This window comes from Jaculus jaculus, chromosome 8, assembly GCF_020740685.1.
Source record: "Jaculus jaculus isolate mJacJac1 chromosome 8, mJacJac1.mat.Y.cur, whole genome shotgun sequence".
Taxonomy (NCBI): domain Eukaryota; kingdom Metazoa; phylum Chordata; class Mammalia; order Rodentia; family Dipodidae; genus Jaculus; species Jaculus jaculus.
This window is the reverse complement of record NC_059109.1, coordinates 19,775,530-19,796,922: the sequence shown is the minus strand read 5'-3', so window position 1 is coordinate 19,796,922 and position 21,393 is coordinate 19,775,530. Positions and strand designations below refer to the sequence as shown.

At 44.1% G+C, this 21,393-nt stretch overlaps 1 protein-coding gene across 4 annotated transcripts in view; it reads left to right on the top strand.

Moving 5' to 3' along the window:
• The first annotated feature begins 3,094 nt into the window (after nucleotides 1–3,094).
• Nucleotides 3,095–21,393, top strand: part of Runx2 (RUNX family transcription factor 2) — a 162,917-nt gene continuing 144,618 nt past the window's right edge. For 3 of the 4 annotated variants that reach the window (XM_004653047.2, XM_045156163.1, XM_004653046.2), the window contains exons 1-2: nucleotides 3,095–3,595; nucleotides 14,650–14,806. In XM_004653047.2, the coding sequence (XP_004653104.2) occupies nucleotides 3,215–3,595; nucleotides 14,650–14,806 (538 nt within the window). In that variant the 5' untranslated portion in view covers nucleotides 3,095–3,214. The remainder of the gene's footprint in view (nucleotides 3,596–14,649; nucleotides 14,807–21,393) is intronic. The other variant, XM_045156164.1, reaches the window with a different exon arrangement.

The following is a 21,393-nucleotide window of genomic DNA, read 5'->3' as shown; positions in this document are numbered from 1 at the left end:
CCTCTAGGGGGTCGTGTTCTCAAATTCCCAGGGCCCTAGGGGCACCGAGGCCACCAAATGTGAGGAGTAGACTGGGAAAGGGTGTCCTAGAGGGTGGCACAGAAATTGCTCCTCTTAAGGCACGGTCGCGGGATGACAGGGCTCCAAGGAGGACTTTGAAAGCGGAGAGATGCGGCGAGGGGGCGGGGGTGTTGCACGCATTTGTGGGGAAATTAGGGGGAGAAGCGTGAAGGTGGGGAAAGGAAAGACGGAGGACAAGCGGGGGGGGGCGCAGAGTTGTGAGTGGAGAGAGCGGGAAAGGATGATACAAGACGAGGGACAGACTAGTGTCCCCTCTAACTCCATCGCTATCCCTGTGAAAGGGCACGCCCAATCACCCCTACACACACTCGGGGCGGTGGTGGGGGGTCCCCTGCCCCATCACTCAGGTCCGGATAATTCAGATTTTCAAGTCATCCATCCAAGCACAGGGGTCCAAATTTATCTTGTCTTCGCAATGGGCCGCGGAGCCCCACGAGAGACACAAAGACCCTTCTTTCGCGTCCCTGGAGCTCTGGGGGAGGGAAGCTTTGGCCGGTCTTGGCGGGGCGTGAGCTCCACGAGTGGAAGCAGCGCTTCACAAACCCGAGAAAGGAACGGGGATCTTGGCAGGTCGCTTCCAAAGTGAAGGAGACTTTTCTTTTATTTTTGCACTGAGCAAAAACGAGCACCACTAATGAGTATGTGGAGAGCGCCTCATAAGATGGGAGGTGAGTGATGGAGTATTCTTTCTTAATACTCCAAGGGGGAGACATCCCCAAATTTTCATTTATTTACTTTTTTTTTTTTAAAATCACTTACGATGACCATGCTAACATCGAAACTTTGTGGCAAAGGGTGGTTCTTTTTGGCAAACACATTTGCTGGCTTGGAGGATGTTTCAAACCTTGGTATAAGCAAGGAATACAGCAGTATATAAATACAGGCGGAAGGTGAACCAGCCAAGCGCCCCTATTTGGGGTGCATGGCTTCCCGCGGATTTCCCAGCTTCTGTGGGCGCAGGACATTGTTTGATTTGTATTTGAAGGTTTGGGTCTGAGGCTGGTCCGAGACACCCACGTGCATGACTCTCATCAGCATAATGATCGTCTGAGCCAGAGTAGTGCCTATATAAACCACAAAAACCTAATCATTAGAAATCCCAGCCTCCAAAAACCACATTTTAGGTTTAAAAAAAAAAAAAAAAACCAAAACTGCCGCCTTTTTTTTTCTTTCCCCGCGCTCCTTCATCCATTCGACCACAACCTTTTGGGGATTCCAAAGCCGCTTTTTTAAACCCACACCGGGAAATAAATACATAAATAAATAACCATCTAAGCAATTCTTTTTTAAAAAAATCTTTTATTTTTTCTTATAATTTCCCTGCCCCGCCACCCCCCCCCCCCAGCGCCCTGGAGCAGCGAGGAAGAAAGTTAAAGGCACGAGACAGACTTAGTCTGAGACGCTGGATGGATTTAATAAAAAGTCTGAAAAACCATGGAAAACTTTTTTATTCCTTCAGCAAGGGTTTTTGCAACTTATTTTAATTACCAAACTGTCAAATTTTCATGTTTTTTTTTTTTTAAAGAACTTATCTTTGTTCTCTAGGAATGATAAGAATGAATCTCTGAGAGAGCAAAAAAAAAGAAGTGCCCAGACATTGACTTGAGTTTCTAAAATTATTTTGACAAGACCTCCTGTCTTCCCCCACCCTCCCCCCACTTTTTTTGGTGTACCTAAGACTTAAAAAAAAGAACACCTGAATCTTGCTAAATCTGCTTTCCCCCTCCCTCCCTTCCTGCGGGGGGGGGGTGTGAAAGAGTGCAGAGACGTCGGCCCAGTGAAGAATTTTCCTTCCTCCTCTCCTGAAGTTAACCGGGGGGGGGGGACAAAAAATAAAAATAAAAATAATTAAAAAAAAAAAACAAGGATAGGCAGATCAGCCAGCTAGCTCTGTGGTCTGGGCTTCAGCGTGGTGGGATCAAGCCCGGGTCCTGGTCCTGGTGTGTGTGTGTGTGTGTGTGTGTGTGTGTGTGTGTGTGTGTGTGTGTGTGCAGGGGGGGGCGGTGAGGAGGGAGACCCGAGGACGCACCGGGGCCGCAGCGAAGACGCCCTAGGCTGGGGCCGCCTCCTGCCCGGGGCTCGGGCTGCCCAGCGAGCGAGCGCGCGAGCGCCGCGCCGCGCTGCCCCGGCTCCTTCTCGCGGCCGGCGGGCGGCGGCAGCGGCTGCGATTCTCCGGCTGCAGGAAGGGGGTGGTGGCGGTGAGCGGTGGCCTCGGGATCGCTGCTGCCCACGACTTACCTTGAAGCGCAGGGCACCGGGGAACTGTGCACAGAGCAGGAGGAAGTGGATGCAAGGAGGAGGAGGAGGAGGAGGAGGTGGTGGTGAGAAGACGAGAAGAAGAAGAAGAAGAAGGGAAAGGAGAAAGGAGGAAGAAGCCGAGCCGGGGAGCCTAGGCTGGCCGCGGGCCGCGGGGAGAGAGTCGGAGCGCGCAGCCGGCGCCCGAGAGGACGGAGACGGCCGCGGAAGACGCCTGAAGCCTGGGGAGGAGGAGGAAGAGGAGGGCGGTGTAGCCCCGCGTGCTGGTGGCGGCCAGTGCGAGGGTGGACCACGCGGGTCGCCGGGGTCGGACTGCTCCACCTTGCCACCTCGGGACTCGAACCCTCGAACTGGGAAAGGGGGGTCGGCGGCGCCAGCGCACCCAGGACTCCGTGACTCCCCCCACCCCCGCCGCCGCTACACACTGCAAACTGCAAAGTCTCCAATCTCTATGGGCCACGCGCGTTTTCCCTGGCTGCGTGGAGGGGTCGCAGCTGCTAGTGGGGGCGATCCACGGGCTCTGGCTGGGCTGTGATCTGCGCCTCCTCCGCCTCCTCGAGAAGGGGGGGGGTGTCCCGATTGCTCCACAGCAGCAATTGTCGCCTAGCCTCTCTCCCCTCCCCAACCCCCCCCACCCCCTCCCATCACCACCACCACCACCGTCAGACTCCACCCGGCAGTCGGCTTCTTCATTGAACTCGATTTCTCACCTCCTCAAGTCCCGTCACCTCCATCCCCTTTCCTCCTTCTCCCCCCCCCCACACACCCCACGTCTCGGCCTCCACCCCCTCAATTTCCTCCTCCGCGCCCCCCCATTTTCACCCTCCTCCTCCTCCCCCTCCCCCCCGGGCCACTTCGCTAACTTGTGGCTGTTGTGATGCGTATTCCCGTAGATCCGAGCACCAGCCGGCGCTTCAGCCCCCCCTCCAGCAGCCTGCAGCCCGGCAAGATGAGCGACGTGAGCCCGGTGGTGGCTACGCAGCAGCAGCAGCAGCAGCAGCAACAGCAGCAGCAGCAGCAACAGCAGCAACAGCAGCAGCAGCAGGAGGCGGCGGCGGCGGCAGCGGCGGCGGCGGCGGCGGCGGCAGCAGCGGCGGCCGCGGTGCCCCGGTTGCGACCGCCCCACGACAACCGCACCATGGTGGAGATCATCGCCGACCACCCGGCCGAACTCGTCCGCACCGACAGCCCCAACTTCCTGTGCTCCGTGCTGCCCTCGCATTGGCGTTGCAACAAGACCCTGCCTGTGGCCTTCAAGGTAAGAGGCTGTGATGTGGTCCCCAGTTTCCAACCCCCCCCCATGGCCCTGGATTCCACCACCCCCCCCCATCTCTCCGCCCCGGGAAGGGGAGTTGGTGGAACCTGCTAGCCGTGGCCCACATGCCCACGGGTGGTCGACTCCGGATGCTCTCCAAGGCTCCCTGCCCTGGCTGCTGGGACTTGAAGGGGGCCCGGGTGGCACTCCTCTGGGTACCCTGGCTGTGCCTGTCGCCACGGTCCCCATGCTCAAATCCCCGCTCTCACCTGTCCCTACTGCCTGTGTGACCCAAGTCCAGCTCCCCTTACCTGTTTCAGCCCTCAGGTCTCCGGAGGCCTCGGTTCTAACCCACTTCCCTGCTCCAGCTCCCCTCCCCATGGCGCCCCAAAGTGCCCACCGTGCATCCCGCGGACCACCCTCCCCCCCGCCCCTGGGGCGAGCATCCCTGCACCGTGACCCCAGGACTCCCGCCACCTCCTCCAAGACATCCCTCTTCCTCCGGGATTCTGTGAGCTTCTGCCTCACAACCCCGAATTTCTTTTAGCCAAATGTCCCCGTCCGCGGGTGTCACTGTCTCCCTTCCTTGTGACTTGCTTTAGCTCAGCCGCCGCGGGCCCCTCCGGGGTTGGGGGCGAGTATCTGCGGGGTGCTGGCGCCTGACGCACAGCGCCTGGGGCAGAGCGCGCGGAACGGGTCCCTCTTGGGGGGGTCGCGGGCAAAGCCTGGGGCACCCGGGCAGGCAGAGGCAGGTCCCGGACCGGGACATCCGCGCTCTTCTTGGCGGGCGCACGGGTTCCCGTTACCCGAAGGAAGGCGGAGCCGCTTGTGTGTGTGTGTGTGTGTGTGTGTGTGTGTGTGTGTGTGTGTGTGTGTGTGTAGGGGGGGTCTCAGTGCATCCAGAGGCGGGACAGTTGCGGGTCCCCCGGGTGCTGGATCTCCGGAGGTGTCCGTGTCGGGGAAGAGTTGGGGACGTGGGTCACATCTTCAAGCCGGGAGCGGGAGCTTTCCTCCCCGCCCCGCCTGGAGGGATGGTAGGAAGAGAAACTTGTGCAGCTACTTTGGGTCGCCGGAATGCTGGGAAACTGAGGTGAAACGTACAGGTCGACTTTATTGCTATTCCGAAAGGTCTCAGACCCTCCCCACCCCAGGTCCCTTCTGCAGGCTCAGGGTCGAGGGCGTCTTCTTGCCCTGAGGCCTGGGCGCCCAAGCGTGCGCCCCGCGGCCTCCAACGTCCGCCCGCCCGCCCGCCAGGCCCGTTAGTTTGCGGGCGGTGGCGGCTGTTAAGAGTCACAGGCGGCCCCTGGCAGGTCAAGTGCGGCGTCCTGAGCCTCTGGACCCAGGCGGGTCGCTGATACACCGCCTAGGTCTTCCCGGAGGTGGGGGTGCAGTCCTCACCAGGAAGAGCGCGCGCCGGGTGGATGGGGAAACCGGCTCGGGGCTGTCTACCCACGCGGGTCTAGACGCCTGGGATGCTGGGGGTGGTAAGCCAGACAGGGAGGCGAGGACTCCTCCAAAGAAGCCTCTGGATCTTTCAAGTGGGTGGGCCTGGTTGCCTTGGGTTCTGGCATCGGTGGAGAGCAGGGTTAGCAAGGGAGAGGAAAGAGGGAAAAAGAAAGAAAGAAAGAAAGAAAAGAAAGAAAGAAAGAGAAAGAAAAGAAATGGGAGGAATCATGCCAGTTCCTCCAATGTAGATGATCCTGGGGCCAATCTCACAGGGCCCCTTGCATTTCCCAGTTGTTGATCTCTCCACCCCACACACCAATCCAGATTCTGTGTGTGGGTGGGGTGACAAAAAAGGGGAGTCTAGGTCAATTAGAGCTGGTTATCTTGCTAGGTCTTCTATCAGGACTGAGATCAGAACGAATTGTTAATGAAAAAAGTGTGTGGGGGGGGAATGTTGCATTCTGAGGCAAGTTTCATTTTGCATTTGGCTCAAGAAATGGTCTTTTCTTTTTAACCGGCACATATTTCCCCCTTTTATGAAGCACCAGTCTTGTAGGTTAATGTTTTCTCCTTTGTAATATACAAAGGTCAGGATATATGTGAACTGTAGAAAATCAAATTTCCACACAAGAAGTAACTTTTCCAATGTCCATCATCGAAGGACCCTGGACTTTCTAACTAGTCTCATGTGACGGTGGAAATTCTTTGCGCCAAAAAAATTCATCAACCTTAGAGCCTCCCTTCCAACCTGAATGAAAAGAGTAAAAATACAAATAGGTAGATATTTTGGGTAAACAGGGCCACACGTTAGCATGTGTGAAAAGTCAAAGACTAGCTGCTTACCTATGTTATTTCAGTGTTCCTTGTTACGCTCTGACCATGGTTGGAGGATAACTGTCTTCAGCTGTTCTTTCATATTTATGATGCTGAGTTGATTTTGAGCGCGGGGGTACTGAGTAGAAAGGATGCGTTTGGTATACAGATGGAACCGTTACCTAGTTTGAACTGTTCTGAGATCTTTTGAATCCTATCTGGGTTTTCTCAGTACCATCTTTAAAACTATTTTGAAAGTAAATTTTCTTCTTGATTTTTGCTCATATTAATCACAGAGCACAATGTTCTCCAGTTAGCAGAAAACGGACCATGAGTCACATAAGGGCATTTTATATTGACTTTTTCAAGTCATATGAATTGAACAATGAGTTAACCTGAAGCCTGGCTCTCTCAATTTCCCCATCATCATGCTTGAGTTGTATAGAATTCATAAAGAGAATGATTGGGCTGGAGAGATGGCTCAGCAGTTAAGGTATTTGCCTGCAAAGCCTAACAAACTGGGTTTGATTCCCCAGTAGCCACATAAAGCCCAAATCCACAAAGTGTCACATATGTCTGCAGTTCATTCACAGTAGTCCCAGTGTTCCCATTCTCTCTGTCTATCTGTTTTCTATTTCTAGGAATCTTAAAAAAAAAAAATTTTTTTTTTAAAAAGTGAATGATTGTTGAGCTTCCCCTCAAATAGTCTTGTCTCTGCTTTAAAAAAATAGATGCTTAGATTTTGACAGTTTTAAAAACTCATCTTCATTTCTATGCAGTAAAAACAACCTTTGAAAAATCCTTACATTTGGAATAAAAGCACGAGAGCAGCAGCTTTCTATACTCTTGCAACATCATCAAATACATCTGCAATGAAAAGATAAAATGACAAAGTCTTCTTTTTAGAACAGTGGTGACAGCGCTTTGGCGACCACATCCAGAGCTTTGTACAGAATAACCTGTAGTGCTATTAGGTAGATAGTAGATGAATAAATGCTTTAAAAACATGAGAGACAGAAAGAGACAGAGGGGGTGTGGGTAGGAGAGCTTAACTGCAGACAACTCTAGTATTCAAATCAATACACTATTTATTGGCCCATACTTGAGGTCTGTAACACTGAGTTTGGCAATGAAAGGAACTCAGCGGACTGTGTTTTGATATTCGATCACTGCAAAAAGGGCTTCGACAGGATGCTAACAGTGGATTGCATTGAGAGGTAAGGAGCATGTGGGCACTGCTCATGTGATCTTATTTGGCCGTTTCATATAAGCCCTTAATGCATTCACACTCAACATCAACAGACACCAACACAACTAGTATATGTCATATAAATTTGTTTATTACCATTGTATTTTTAACGAGGTTCTGTAGTTTTGAAATGTTCCGCCCCCCCCCAGGTGTCAAGGAAATGGAAATAAATATTTTTAACATTTCTTTCGAGTGTATCTCACTAAAAGCTTAAAATAGCCAAGGCCTACTATTGGAGGATCCAGGCCCTTTGCGTCTCAGATGATGGTAGTGACCAAGAAGTGCTTTGCAAATTCAGCTCATTGGTTGACGGTCCGGTAGAAAGAGTGCAGAGGACACATCATCCCTGCCTGTAGCAGCACCCTTTTAGTTAGGGGTCTGTCAGCATCTCACTGTGAAGTCTGGTGCTTAGCCTTCATAACCACGTTGCTTTAAATAGCTTCAAGCTGAAGCACTATGCAGAAACTTTAAGTCCAGATGTATATTTTAAGCCCAAAATCATGCAAGCCTGTACCACTGTTTTAAGTTAACGAGCACTAGACTATATATGTTTACTAGCATCATATGTTTTTCCGGAAGTGTTGAAGAAAGGATACATCTTTAGGTACATGATCTAGTCCTCCCAGCTAATTTTGTATCTTCAGTGATGTCTCTTAGTATTTATGAAAAGAAAGTATCAATATACTAGAGCAATTTTTTATTTGAAAATAATTTTTTTTGTCATCATTGGCCATTATTTGTCTTCAGAAACAAGTTTGCAACTTATAAATATTTGATTGTAGTGAGTTATATTTTTCTAGGTCCTTAATGGTCAGATTTTGTTTGGATCTTTAAAAATCTAATTTTACTTAAATAAAGGAAGGTATCATTAAACTTGTCAAATCCTTATTAAATCCAACACAAAAAATGTTTTGCAAAGTGACATTAATCATAGTAGCCTTCAGTTTGTGTGAATACACATGTTATGGTGTTAGATTGTTAAATATGGCCTGACTTAGTTGAAACTAAATATTATAGAACTGAATAACTTATTGGTGAGTTAGAACACATAATTTTAGATGTAACATATTTTCTAACTTTAGAAAAAGCAAAACATCTTTGAGAAACAGCATGGTAGATGGCTTTGGTTTTGTTTTCTCCTTTGGCACAATTGTTTTTAATCCTTCGAAGTTCCACAGTGCTTACTGTTAGACAATCTGAACCATCTTGACCCATGGCATATAAGTTGCTGGCTTTTACTGAAAAGGATCTCCATCTAAATTTTTGCTGAACATATATTTAAAATGTTTTGAAATGAGATATTGCAATGATTTTTTTTCTTTAGAATCCAATCAGGCTTTTCTAAATTCTGGGTTAAGTTCTAAAAGTTCACTGTAGAATGGTTTAAAGTTGCCGATAGTCTACTTAAAGAGGAAACAATATTTTGCCTTTTGTAATTATGAGTTTGTCTCACTTTTTCTACAGAGAAAGATTTGATCAGATTCTATTCTGACAAATAATTGTATTTCATTTTTATTGCAAGTACAAAATACAATGTTGACCTGTCAGAGTAATTGATTAGCTAAGACTAGACTTCTGTCCACAGAAATGTCATGTACAATTTTAATTTCCAGTATTTTAAGACCACAGAAATAATTTTTAAAGGCCTAAGTTAAATTCTCCACTGGTCTCTTTCAGAGCAAGTCAGAGTTTTAATCATAATGGGTCTTGGACAAAATGTCAACATTGCTATAGTTAAATATCCTTTAACTTTATTTTGTTCATGCTGTGGATCACGTGACTTAAATGCTAGCTGCAGTGAGGTGTGCTAAATAAAGGAACTTCTTTTTTCAATTCTGGAACATAGAACAGAAAATTACTTCTCCCTTTCCCATGACTTTCTTGAACTTACAGATTTTATGTTTTAAGAACACCTAGATGTGTAATTATTATGGTTTCACTGGGATTATTCCTTTCAGAATAGTACTTTGTATTGGGTAACATGGAAAATATTAATTCATGCTTATATCCAACCAGTCAAAGAGTGATTTTTGACTATTTACCCCTTAAAATGTTTTTTTCCATTGCTTCAGTTTGGTAGAGATGAAACACATAAACATTTATTAATTCTTTTTTTGTATAAACATGATTGAGAATATCCAAGAGAAACATTTTAGCTTGAGACATCTACCTAAAAAAAACTTAAACTTGTAATTATACTTCTGATTGATATAAGGTTAAATTCAGTGCTTTTCCTCCTACCTACCACATTTACTTTTTTTGCCCTTCATAAAGATATTGGACAGTCTGGTTGAACAAGTAGCAGAAAAGCCATGTATTTTAGCTCTTAAACTAGAGTTCAGTTGTAACAGAAATGTTGTCTCTACATTGTGTTAGTTTTTCTTAGGCCAAGCTCTAATTACCATAGAAGATACAATGCATGAATATCTATTTGTTTTCTTAGATGTGACACGTGAAACATACCAATATTTAATAACTCATTACGCTACTTTTATGCAAAGTATGTAATTCACTCATAGGAATCTTTTCTTTCATATTTTTCCATATTGAATCAATTTTCCCTTTCTTCTAACTAAAAAATAGTCCATTATGTTAAAAATATGCAGTAGAATAATAATGTCCACAGCTCTTGAAAACCTTTATACTGGGGCAGATTTCTTTGGTTTTTATTTTTTCTGAAGCAGTGCCTGACTGATGTGAAACTCACAAGCAGTCATTTTTTTATCTTTTAATTCCACTAAAGAAACCCTGGCAAATGTGAAGAATGATATATTCAACTGTACCCTTTAAGGGTGCTTTTGAATAAAGGCCTGTGTCTCACACACAGCAGACTTAGAGTAGAATACTATATTACTCTCCTTGTCTTATGAAAAGTAGATCAATATAACTGTATTTCATGCTTATATGGTACTTGCTGCATTTTATAGTCTTAAAAATGATTCCAACTTATATTGGAAAACTGTAGTTCCTAGAGGTAAAGTTATTTGTGTGAAGTCATTGCAGGAATAAAGGGGGGGGGATTGGAGCCTCTTGATTTTTTTTTAGTGTATCCATTATCATCTAAAGCAACATAATGCTGCTTCTTTCTTTATTAACATCCCGACACAGCAAGCCACACAGTAGGCCTTAACACACAATATTCTCTGTGTGTAAATTGTCTTAATAGTCAAATGAATACTGGAAAATGTAGTCAGTTATCTCAGTATTTTCAAAAGTACAATTTTCTTTCTTGCATTGTGAATTTGAAAAGCACCTCACTTCTGTCAGGTATATAGCATTGACCATCTCAGTAGCCCCTTGAGTAACTATAACGAGGTTGTGGGGGCGGGGGCGTGGGGTTGGGGGAGACTTGTTCTAAGGGACTTATTTACTCTTGATCTGGCAGGCTTCTCAGTCAGCTTGAGAATGACTGTATAGTCCAGGTAATACTGGTCTGGAGCAAGGACACGTTGCTGTTGGTGTGGGATGCTGACTCATTCTTTAACTGGTTCTCTCAGCATTTTAGTTGGTAGCCCAGCAGACTCCCAGCTGTGGAGACCAGTGTTCTTTATGAAGCTATTTCCTTTAATTATGTAAAAGAAATATTTATCAGGTACCTACTTATGCTCTAGGCATTGTCTGGGGAGCTGGGTGTACAGTGGTAAGCGAGACAGGTGAGAGGAAAGGTCCTCCCCTCGAGTAGTTTTCAAAGCAATATAATCTGAACTCCTAGGAGGGTGTCCCTCAGCCTCAGGCTAGTGAACTCAATGCAGGAGGCAGATTATCAATATATAGGCAGTAAAATATGGTTGAGTATGCATAGTGGGCTGCGGGAATGTGGGTCTTACAGCTTATGGAAAGCTTATTGACTTCAACCAGAAAAAGATGTGCAAAAATGGGAGGAATTGACCCAAGAAGCAGTCTAAGAGGAAAGTAAGGGTGACAAAGACAAAAAAAAGTCAGGTTTTTGTTTGGTTGTTTTTAGGCAGGTGTTTGCTTGGTTGTTTTCTTGGTTGGAGGAGAGGGTATCATGGAGAGATCTTGGGGTAATGTTCAGAGACAAGGAAAAGTCTGTATTCAAATAGATACCTGTTTGATCACATTACAGGAAATCTATTTTAGGGAGGTTATACGTATTTAAGAACACTTAGACGTGTAATTATTATGGTTTATTGGGCTTATTCCTTTCAGAACAGTCTTTTAAAATATTTTATTGATTTTCCTGAGAGAAGGGGAGAGAGAGGGAGCACACCAGGGCCTCCAGCCACTGCAAATGAACCCCAGACACATGCAGTACCTTGTGCACATGGCTTATGTGGGTTCTGGGGAATTGAACCCGGGTCCTTAGGCCTTGCAGACCAGTACCTTAACAGCTCTCCAGCCCCACAGAGCAGCATTTTTGTATTGGGTAACATGGGAAAAAATTATATTGAGAACATAGAATTAAATGATTAGGTCTGTCTCATAGAGATATTTATTTATTTATTTATTTATTTATTTATTTATTTGAAAAAGAGAAAGAGAGAGAGAGAAAGGCAGATAGACAAAGAGAAAGGGTATGTCAGGGCCTTTAGCCACTGTAAACGAACTCCAGACACATGTGCCACCTTGTGCATCAGGCTTACGTGGGTCCTAACGGCTTGAACTTAGGTCCTTTAGCTTAGCAGTCAAATGCTAAGCCATCTTTACAGCCCTCATGGAGTTTTCTTTTTCTTTTCTTTTTTTTAATAAATGAGAGAATAGCACTATAATTGAAAAAAGTAAGTAATCAGTTTGCTAGGTGGGGAAGCTCACATTGTGTGGTGGGGCTGCTTTCGTGAGAGCCGTTACTGAGTCACCACGAAGCACCTAGACAATGGAGGAGGAGGAGGTGATCCTCCCAGAGGATGCTAGGAGCTCCTGGAAAGCAGTGATCATCAGGGAGGAGCAGGCTCTGGTAGTGGATTGAGAAAGGGATGCTTTCTGTCTGACAGGGAAGGGTCTGTGAGGTCAGCATGCCCTTACCCCAGGCTCCAAGGTCATCAGAAGTATGCAGCTGCAAGGAAGCTAACCCAGGGTGAAGCATGATTGCTTCTGTAGCCTTAGAGCGCAGAAAATGCTTGTCAGTTGCCAAAGACCCAATCACGCTGGATCTTTGCTTAACGGAGGTGATCTGCCTCAGATGAACTGTTGAAAAAGAAAATTCCAAGATGGCACAAGAAATAGGACACCTTAGAAGTATGAAGAAGGATCCTAATCACTTGTCATGGTCATTTTCAGGCTTATATATGTATATATCTTTCTTCTGTACCTAGACTTTAATTTTTTTGTTGTTGTTGCTGATATTCCACTGGGCATTATAGCAGACTAGACATTCAGTGATTATTTATAGTGTTATCAAAAAACTGGCCATGGGACTGGAGAGATGGCTTAGCGGTTAAGTGCTTGCCTGTGAAGCCTAAGGACCCTGGTTCGAGGCTCGGTTCCCCAGGTCCCACGTTAGCCAGATGTACAAAGGGGCACACGCGTCTGGAGTTCGTTAGCAGAGGCTGGAAGCCCTGGCGTGCCCATTCTCTCTCTCTCCCTCTATCTGTCTTTCTCTCTGTGTCTGTCGCTCTCAAACAAATAAATTAAAAAAAAAACCTGGCCATGGGAGTGGGGGTGTTCGGAGAGATGGCAGAAATGTTAAGAGTACTTCCTGTGCAAGCATACAGACCCAAGACTGCCTGGGTTTATACCTCCAGCATCCACATAAAAAGTTAGGCATGGCCATGTACACACCTTTAATCCCAGTCCTGTGGGGGAGCAGGCACCAGATAATCACTGGGGCTCACAAAAACAGCAAACTCTGGAATCAGTAAGACTGTCCCAAGGAAATATATGTGGATGAGCAAGAAGAGGAGGACACTGTCTGGAATCTACACACATGTGCATGGGTCACGTACATCCACACACACACATCACCGCACGTATTACACACATGCAATTATTTAAAAAAATATATTTTATTTATTTATTTGAGACAGAGAGTGCAAACAAACTCCAGATGAATGTGCCTCCTTCTGGCTTACGTGGGTCCTGGGGAATTGAACCAGGATCCTTTGGCTTTGCCAGCAAATGCCTTAACCCCTAAGCCATCTTTTCCAGCTCCACACATGCAATTATTTTTTTTTAATTTTTATTAACATTTTCCATGATTATAAAATATATCCCATGGTAATTCCCTCCCTCCCCACCCCCACACTTTCCCATTTGAAATTCCATTCTCCATCATATTACCTCCCCATTACAATCATTGTAATTACATATATACAATATCAACCTATTAAGTATCCTCCTCCCTTCCTTTCTCTACCCTTTATGTCTCCTTTTTAACTTACTGGCCTCTGCTACTAAGTATTTTCATTCTCACGCAATTATTAAATAAATAAAATTGACCATAGAGCTGGGGAGATAGTTCAGCAGGTGAAGTATTTGCCTTATAGGTATGAGGACCTGAGTTTGACCCCCAAGAATCTATGTAAAATTCTGGCCATGTGCTGGTAACCCCTGGGTTGGGAGGGCAGAGACAGGAGCTCAGGTCACTGGAGCTCACTGGCTAGCTGGACAGACCTGTCTTCAAAAGGGGTAGCATTCCCTAGGCTTAGTTCTCTTGCCTCCACCCACATGTGCCTGTATGCATATGAACATGCATATATATACATATATACCAAACATACATGTAGCCCCAAGTAAGGAGGTAGCCCCAATCCACTGCTTTATATGGTCAGGGCCTATAAATTTTGTCTAAAAGTTGTCCCCCCCCCCCCCAGTGGCATGGTGGCTCACACCTTTAATCCAAGTACTCGGGAGGCTGAGGTAGAAGGATCATTGTGAGTTCCAGGCCAGCCTGAGATTACAGTGTGAATTCCAGGTCAGCCTCGGCCACAATGAGACCCTACCTTTGAAAAAAAAATTTTTTTTAAAGTTTTATTTCACAGAGTTGACCAGATGTTCTATTTTTTTTTTAATGTATTTTATTGATTTGCATGTAGAGAGGGAGAATAAGCAGGCCAGGGACTCTGGATGCATGTACCACTTTGTGCATCTGGCTTAACTTGGGTACTGGGATCGAACCCGTGCAGTTAGGCAAGTGTCTTAACCACCAAACCATCTCTCCAATATCCTATTTTTTTTTAAAGCCTGAGATTTGACTGAGGCCACACCTCAGGGCTCTCCAAGCTGTGGATAGGAGATGCCTTAAAATATGTGTGATACAATCTACAGATGGGGTACCAGCTTTCTTTCTGAAAGTATAATTCCCGTGGACAGCCTCACATGGGAAGTTAATTAAAAAAATGTACATATATCCTGTGCAGAATCCACCAAGACAGTAAGGAGGGCTTTACCTGCTTTTGCAATGGGTGGACCCCTGAAACGGTGGTCTGTTTGAAGTGGTATCATAACCCAAATGCTCATGCTCCATCCTGGTCTGCCATTACTGGACCAGAGCACTTAGTCCTGATAAGACATCATTAACCATGGGAATGTAGTGTCAGTCTTTCAGCTTTTCTGACAGGCTGTTATTGCTGCTGTTTCCTGTTTTATGTAGGTGGTAGCCCTTGGAGAGGTACCAGATGGGACTGTGGTTACTGTCATGGCTGGTAACGATGAAAATTACTCTGCCGAACTCCGGAATGCCTCCGCTGTTATGAAAAACCAAGTGGCAAGGTTCAACGATTTGAGATTTGTGGGCCGAAGTGGACGAGGTAGGTCTCTGATCTTAAATACTAGTCGTGGAATAAACACATCAGGACCCTTGGGTGTGATGCGGACTTTTCTGCGTACAAGTCAGCACCCTTCTTCTACTGAATAGATCTTCTGAAGATCTTTGTTTAAACAAATCCAGATGCAGTGGAGTGTTTTCCAGAGTATTTAGGCCTTTCTTCATTTGTCTGATGCTATTGACATTTCAGTGTTTTTAGAAGAGCTGGCTCCTTCTTTCAGTGGGTGTAAATGTCTAAGTAGGGAACAGTTGGAGCATCAAGTTCAGAATTATGAGCAGCCACTTAAACAGAGTAAGTTGAATGGCAATGGGAAAAGAAAAATGATGGCATTGGGTCAACTTCCTGATAGGATTTGCTCTAAGTTGAAATAAGGACAGCTGGCATAATGCTTGTTACTTATCACACACGTGACCTCTGTGCAATTTAATTCATTTTCAGAATAGGAATCTGTTAATGAATCTGGGATTTTTAACAGGAGGGTTTTCATCTAAGTAAAGGAATAATGTGTTACTAAGGTTAGATTGTCTACGTAAAGTTGCCTAGACAAATGGGTGAGCAGGCTTCTAACAGTTACATGTTGTTCTAAAATTTCTGCCATGCAAATCCATATTCCAATAATAGGAATTTGTAGAAGGGTCACAAAACAAAGTGATTCCTTGTAGGGCCATCATAGCTCTTTTAAAAATAGGGTTAATGGTTTTTAATATTTTTTTTTTTTATTTTTGCATGGGGAGAGCAAGGGAGAGAGAATGAATGATTGAATGGGCACACCAGGGACTCTAGCCACTGCAACAACAACAAAAACTCCAGATGCATGTACCACTTTGTGCATCTGGCTTAACATGGGTGCTAGGTAACCAAAACAAGGTCATTAGGCTTTGTAGGCAAGGCTGAGCCATTGCTCCAGCCCTGGGTTAATGTTTTTAATAGTGTCACTAAGGAGTCCATTTGTTATTAATTTACTTATTCTTTAGGGAGACTTCTACTGGTCATTCACCTGTTGGAAGTATTATGTTCATTTAGTTGTTGAATCTAATATTTCCACTTTAAGTATTTCAATAAGAATGAAAAAGTGGGCTACTTTAGAAGTGAGGTGAAATGGAATTATTAAGGCTCTGAATTCACCACAACCCAGGTTTGAATTAGGAAATGAGAAACACCCATTTTTAAACCATGTCTAATAATGTCTCTCTAGTTTGGATCATATGTCAAATTATTACCATTGTAAAAACTTGATAAGGGAAATTCAAGCAAGGCTGTTTCCGATGAGTAGTTTTATTTTACTTTCTAGGAACAGGGCCAAGAAGTTGTACTTTTTAACTTAAGAAAAAAAATGATGCATACTAATGAAGTTCTGTCAGCGAAAGGTTGTTTGAACTAAAATGAGGCTCAGAGCCGCTGGTTGAACCAAAACTAAAGGGTTTATCTCTGTATCAGATTCAGTTTTCTTTCATTAAAAGAAAAAGAAGACATATTCTCTATCTGTATTGACTGATCAGGTTTGGCATGTGCATGCCTTTCTGTCTCTGTGTCTCGTGTGTATAATTACTCATTCATTCATTCATTCATTTTTTTTCTTTTACTTACTGATAGAGGGCCACAGAACAGTTAGTTTCTCCTACTGAAAAATGTAAACATCACTTACCTGTATGCTCTAAATTGCATCTTTCTTCATATATTACTTTAATTTGTACTTGAGTAGTGACTTTTAGTATTTCAAGGATGGGGTGCTACTCTTAATTTTATTTTACAGATTCAAGGTAGTGTTTTTATTTGTTGTGCTTTTGTATTATATAGATACCACATAACTTTTTTTTTGCTGATCAATTTGAGTAGAAACTATGGCAAAGTGATAGTGTACTTTGTAAACCCTCAACATATTTATTTAAGAAACTTCAAAGAGAACCAAAGGGTGTGCACTGTTTTACTATATTGGCTTTCTGAGTTTTGGCCGGTTTCCCAAATAGCAATTTTTATATTTAAAAAAAAAGACAGACTTAACTGCTTGCAGACTTTTCACGCATGGAAGATGAAGAAAGCTTCTTTTGATGAAGTGTAATTATGTCCAAACAGAGCTGACCCCCTCCCCCTATATTTCTTATGATCTTAACTGAAGAAAGTAGGATTTTTCCTTTGAAGCAGCCGGGTCTTGGTGGAGGATCTGAAATGCTACAGTCTGCTGCCAGAGGCAGGATGGAGAAATTGGTCCAGACTTGTCTTCAAGACTTAGATGGGAGGGGGCAGTGAGTGGAGAGAGAGAGAGAGCAAAATTGATTTATCATTAATAATAGAGCTTATATCACAATGAAAGGAAACAGTAAGATGAAGCTGAAATTGAGAGAGAGAGAAAAAGCACTGATAGGAGATAGCACTCTGAAAAATGAGTCTGGTTTTTGGTGGCAGGAAGCCCTTGAACTGGGCCTTGTACCATTTTTACCTGACCTGCTTTTATAAAACTCTTTCCACTTGCTCTGAATTTAGCACTTCTTCATTATTTTTAAGAGTCACTAAGTCTTGTCAACATGCTATCCTTTCTGTCTGTTTTCAACAGTATTTAAAAATAAAAAATACTGGGTTCCACCCATAGTACACTTTTTTTTTTTTAACCTTTTCACTTGTGGAAACATAATGTCTCAGAAATTGAAAAGTGGCCTTAGATTTATAAGATGGTCATGTTGCTACTTACTTTGGTTTTATGGGTCCTCTTGTTACCACACCCTTGAAAAATGCTTGGGATTAAAGTAGAGCATCAAGGAAACTTGCATTATGTTTTTAATTGTCTCTTCCTTTTTTCTCTTTATATTTTAAACAGAAGTGTTTAAAGTGACTTTGACCTTAAATATTTTTTTTTGTATGTTTCCACTCTTTTGACATCAAAAATGCTGCTTTGAATTTAAAACCATTCTTTAAACATTTACAGTGTATAGTATTTTGTTAATTCAGGACACAATCCTGCTTATACTCTTATTGCTCATGGCTATCCCTGAGAGCCCCTATGGCTAAGTTGGAATTGTCTAGCAGTGATAGTTACCTGTGTTTATGTAAGAAACTGTATGATTTGAAGGTTATATGGTAGAACTAGTTCCTAGATGAAGCTATGGATGACATAATTAGCCTTAAGTAAAATGTTTTGAATCAGTAGTCTTCCATTACCAGATCATCCATGTCTGTCCACCACAGCCATTGGCACCACTGTTATAAATATAATTCTGAGGGCTGGAGAGGTGGCTTAGCAGTTAGAATGCTTACTTGCAAAGCCAAAGGACTCGGGTTTTAGTCCCCACTGCTCACATAAAGGCAGGTGCACAAAATGGCTCATGCATCTGGAGTTTGTTCTCAGTGGCTAGACACCCTGGTGCATTCATTCTCTCACTCTGTCTTCTTCTCTGTCTCTGTCCTCAAAAACAAATAACTAAAATATTTAAAAAAAGAAATGTAATTTTGTATCCATGCATCACTGCTCTCCTTAGCAAGTGGGATTTGGAAACACTTTTCTTTTTTGTAATTTAAGGAAATCGTGAATGCCCACATAAGCATTTGACTCAGAAAATGTATTATTATTCAATGAAGAATCAATTATCTAGAGTAGCGTCCTAGTTTCTGCAGCATTTTTCAACACTGGGTCCATGCTTCTGAAGGGATGATAAGAAGTGGAAGAAGGAACACCTCTGGTTTTTGTTTTTGTTTGTTAAAGTACATCTTGACTTACAATTTGATTTTAGAAGACTATTGTTTCTTCCCTTCAACCCAGTTCTTTTTTAAAAAATATTTTTATTTATTTATGAGAGGGTGAGAGATATCGAGGCAGTATTAGCACTACAAAGTCTCCTGCCACTGCGGACTAACTCCAGATGCATGGCCACTTTGTGCATCTGGCTTTACATGGGCACTGGGGAATCGAACCTGGGCTGTCAGGGTTTGCAAGCAAGAGTCTTTAACCACTGAGAAACCTCTCTTGCTCTTAATCTTAATTCTTATTTATTTAGTTAGGACAGAGAGAGAAAGAGAGGGGGTGGGGGGGAGAATTGGCACATCAAGGCCTCTAGCCACTGCAAACAAACTCCAGACTCATGCACCCCCTTGTGCATCTGGCTTTACATGGATACTGGGGAATCAAACGTGGGTCTTTTGGGTTTGCTGGCAAGTGCCTTAACAGCTAAGCCACCTCTCCAGCCCCTAGTTCTTTCTAAAGGTGTGTGGGTGTGTGTGGGGGGGACATGCATATGCATATGGGCAGAGGCTAGAGGACAAATTCTGGTTTCACCTCCTTTTTGAGACAGAGTTGTTTGGCCTGCAGGATTACCAACTAGGCTACACTGGCTGGCTAAGAAGCTGTAGGGATTCCTGTCTCTGCTTCCTTATGCTGGGATTACAGGCGTGCACCAGCATGCATGGCATTCCCATGGGTACTGGGGATTCGACTTAGGTCCTCAAGCTTGTGAGGTAGCACTTTCCCTTCTGAGCTATTTCCTCAGCCCTCAAAGGAGGCTTTTTATTTATTTATTATTATTATTTTGTCTTTTGAGGTAGGTTCTCACTCTAGCTCAAGCTGACCTGGAATTTACTTTGTAACCCCAAACTGGTCTCACATTCACAGCTATCTTCTTTCCTTGGCCTCCTGAGTGTTGGGATTAAGGGCCTGCACTACCACACCTGGTGCAAAGGAGGCTTTTAAGGGAAATGTGGATCTTCTTTGAGCATGTAGATGCTTTATATTTGAAGAGTGAATTTCCTATCTGGCTTTTGTTCCTACTTGGGGGATTTCCCTGACTTTGGGAAAAATGTACATGACCTATAGTAGTGTAAGCAGATTGTAAAGGCTTAAGATAAAATATCTCCAAAACCAAGTAAGATAAATTCATGGGCCTTGTCACTAACAGGTAACTGAGAGACAGTGACAATAACTGAGCATGATGCACCCTTGCTTTATTAGGATTTGTTCCAGAGATGTCTGTCTACCAATCACAGCCACTAGAGCCTCTGATAGAAATTTGTTTTGGGGGCTGGAGAAATGGCTCAGCGGTTAAAAGCACTTGCTTTCAAAGTCTCATGGCTTGGGCTCAGTTCCCCATTACCTACATAAAGCCAGATGCATAAAGTGGCACATGCATCTTGAGTTCATTTACAGTGGCTGGAAGCCCTGGTATGCTTTATGCTCTATTTGTCTCTCAACTAACTAACTAACTAACTAACTAACTAACTAACTAACTAACTAACTAACTAGAAATGTGGTTGGGTCTGAGGCTCCCTGATCTTATCCATAATAGCATTATTTAGTGTTTTAATGTAAATTAGTTTTCAATCTAGAGATTTAGCCATTTCACCATTCCACATACCCACTATTTTCAGGTCTGATGTACAACTCAGTAGCTTCTCATTCAACTTTCTGATCCGTTTCTGTAGACTTTCACTTTGGGGGGAGCAGTTCAGACTCCTGGCTGTCTTATTCCTCTGGATAATGTTAATGTTTATTGTAAACCCTCTGTTCTGAAATGAGTTAAATTACTTAAAAATCCATGAAATTTCCAGTATGTGGTAGATAAAACCTAGTATACCAATGATACTTAAAGATTGATAACTTGCCGGGCGTGGTGGCGCACGCCTTTAATCCCAGCACTCGGGAGGCAGAGGTAGGAGGATCGCTGTGAGTTTGAGGCCTCCCTGAGACTCCATAGTGAATTCTAGGACAGCCTGAGCTAGAGTGAAACCCTACCTCGAAAAACAACAACAACAACAACAAAAAGATTGATACCTTGTGGCCTGGGGACATAGCTCACAAGGTCATGTGTTTAGACTGCAAATATAAGGACCTGAGTTTGACCCCCAGAACCCACATAAAAAAAAAAACGGTAGTGTGTGCCTCTAATCCCAGAGCTGGGGAGGTGGAGACCTGAGGCCAGCCAGTCTATCCTAATTGGTGACCTCCAAGCCAACGAGAGACCCTGTCTCAGAGCTGAACGGTGTTTCTGGGGATGACATCTGTGGGGCCATATTTTGGCCTTTACATGCATTTGCACACATGTGTATGCATATCTTTGCACACACACATATAGACATGTCCATGCATACAGGTATGTAATTTCATCATCTGGATAAGATATCATGTCATTCTATTTGCCATTTCTTGGGCACAGACAGCTAACGGAGGCATAACTAAAAGTAAATTACTTGTTTTTTTTTTTTTTCATATTCTGTTGCACAGTGGCAGGAAAAAGTATTAATTTTGTTTGGGTTTGAGTTTTTTTTTTATTTTCTGTCCCCCCTTCCCTTCTCCTTCCCTTTTTCTGTCCTTTGTTTCCTTAGAGTCTTTCTCTTCCACACACCATCTCTCTTTCTTTTGTTTTGGAGGATTGAACCCATGACCTTACACATGGTAGGTATGCACTCTGTCACTGAGCTACATGCTCATCCTAAAAGCATTTGTTTTTAAAGAAGATATTTATTTGCAAGGAGAGAGAAAGGGGGAGAGAGAGAGAGAAAGAGAAAGAGAGAGCATGCCAGGACCTCCAGCCCCTGCAAATGAACCCCAGCTATATGTGCCACTGTGTGTCTGGCTTTATATAGGCATT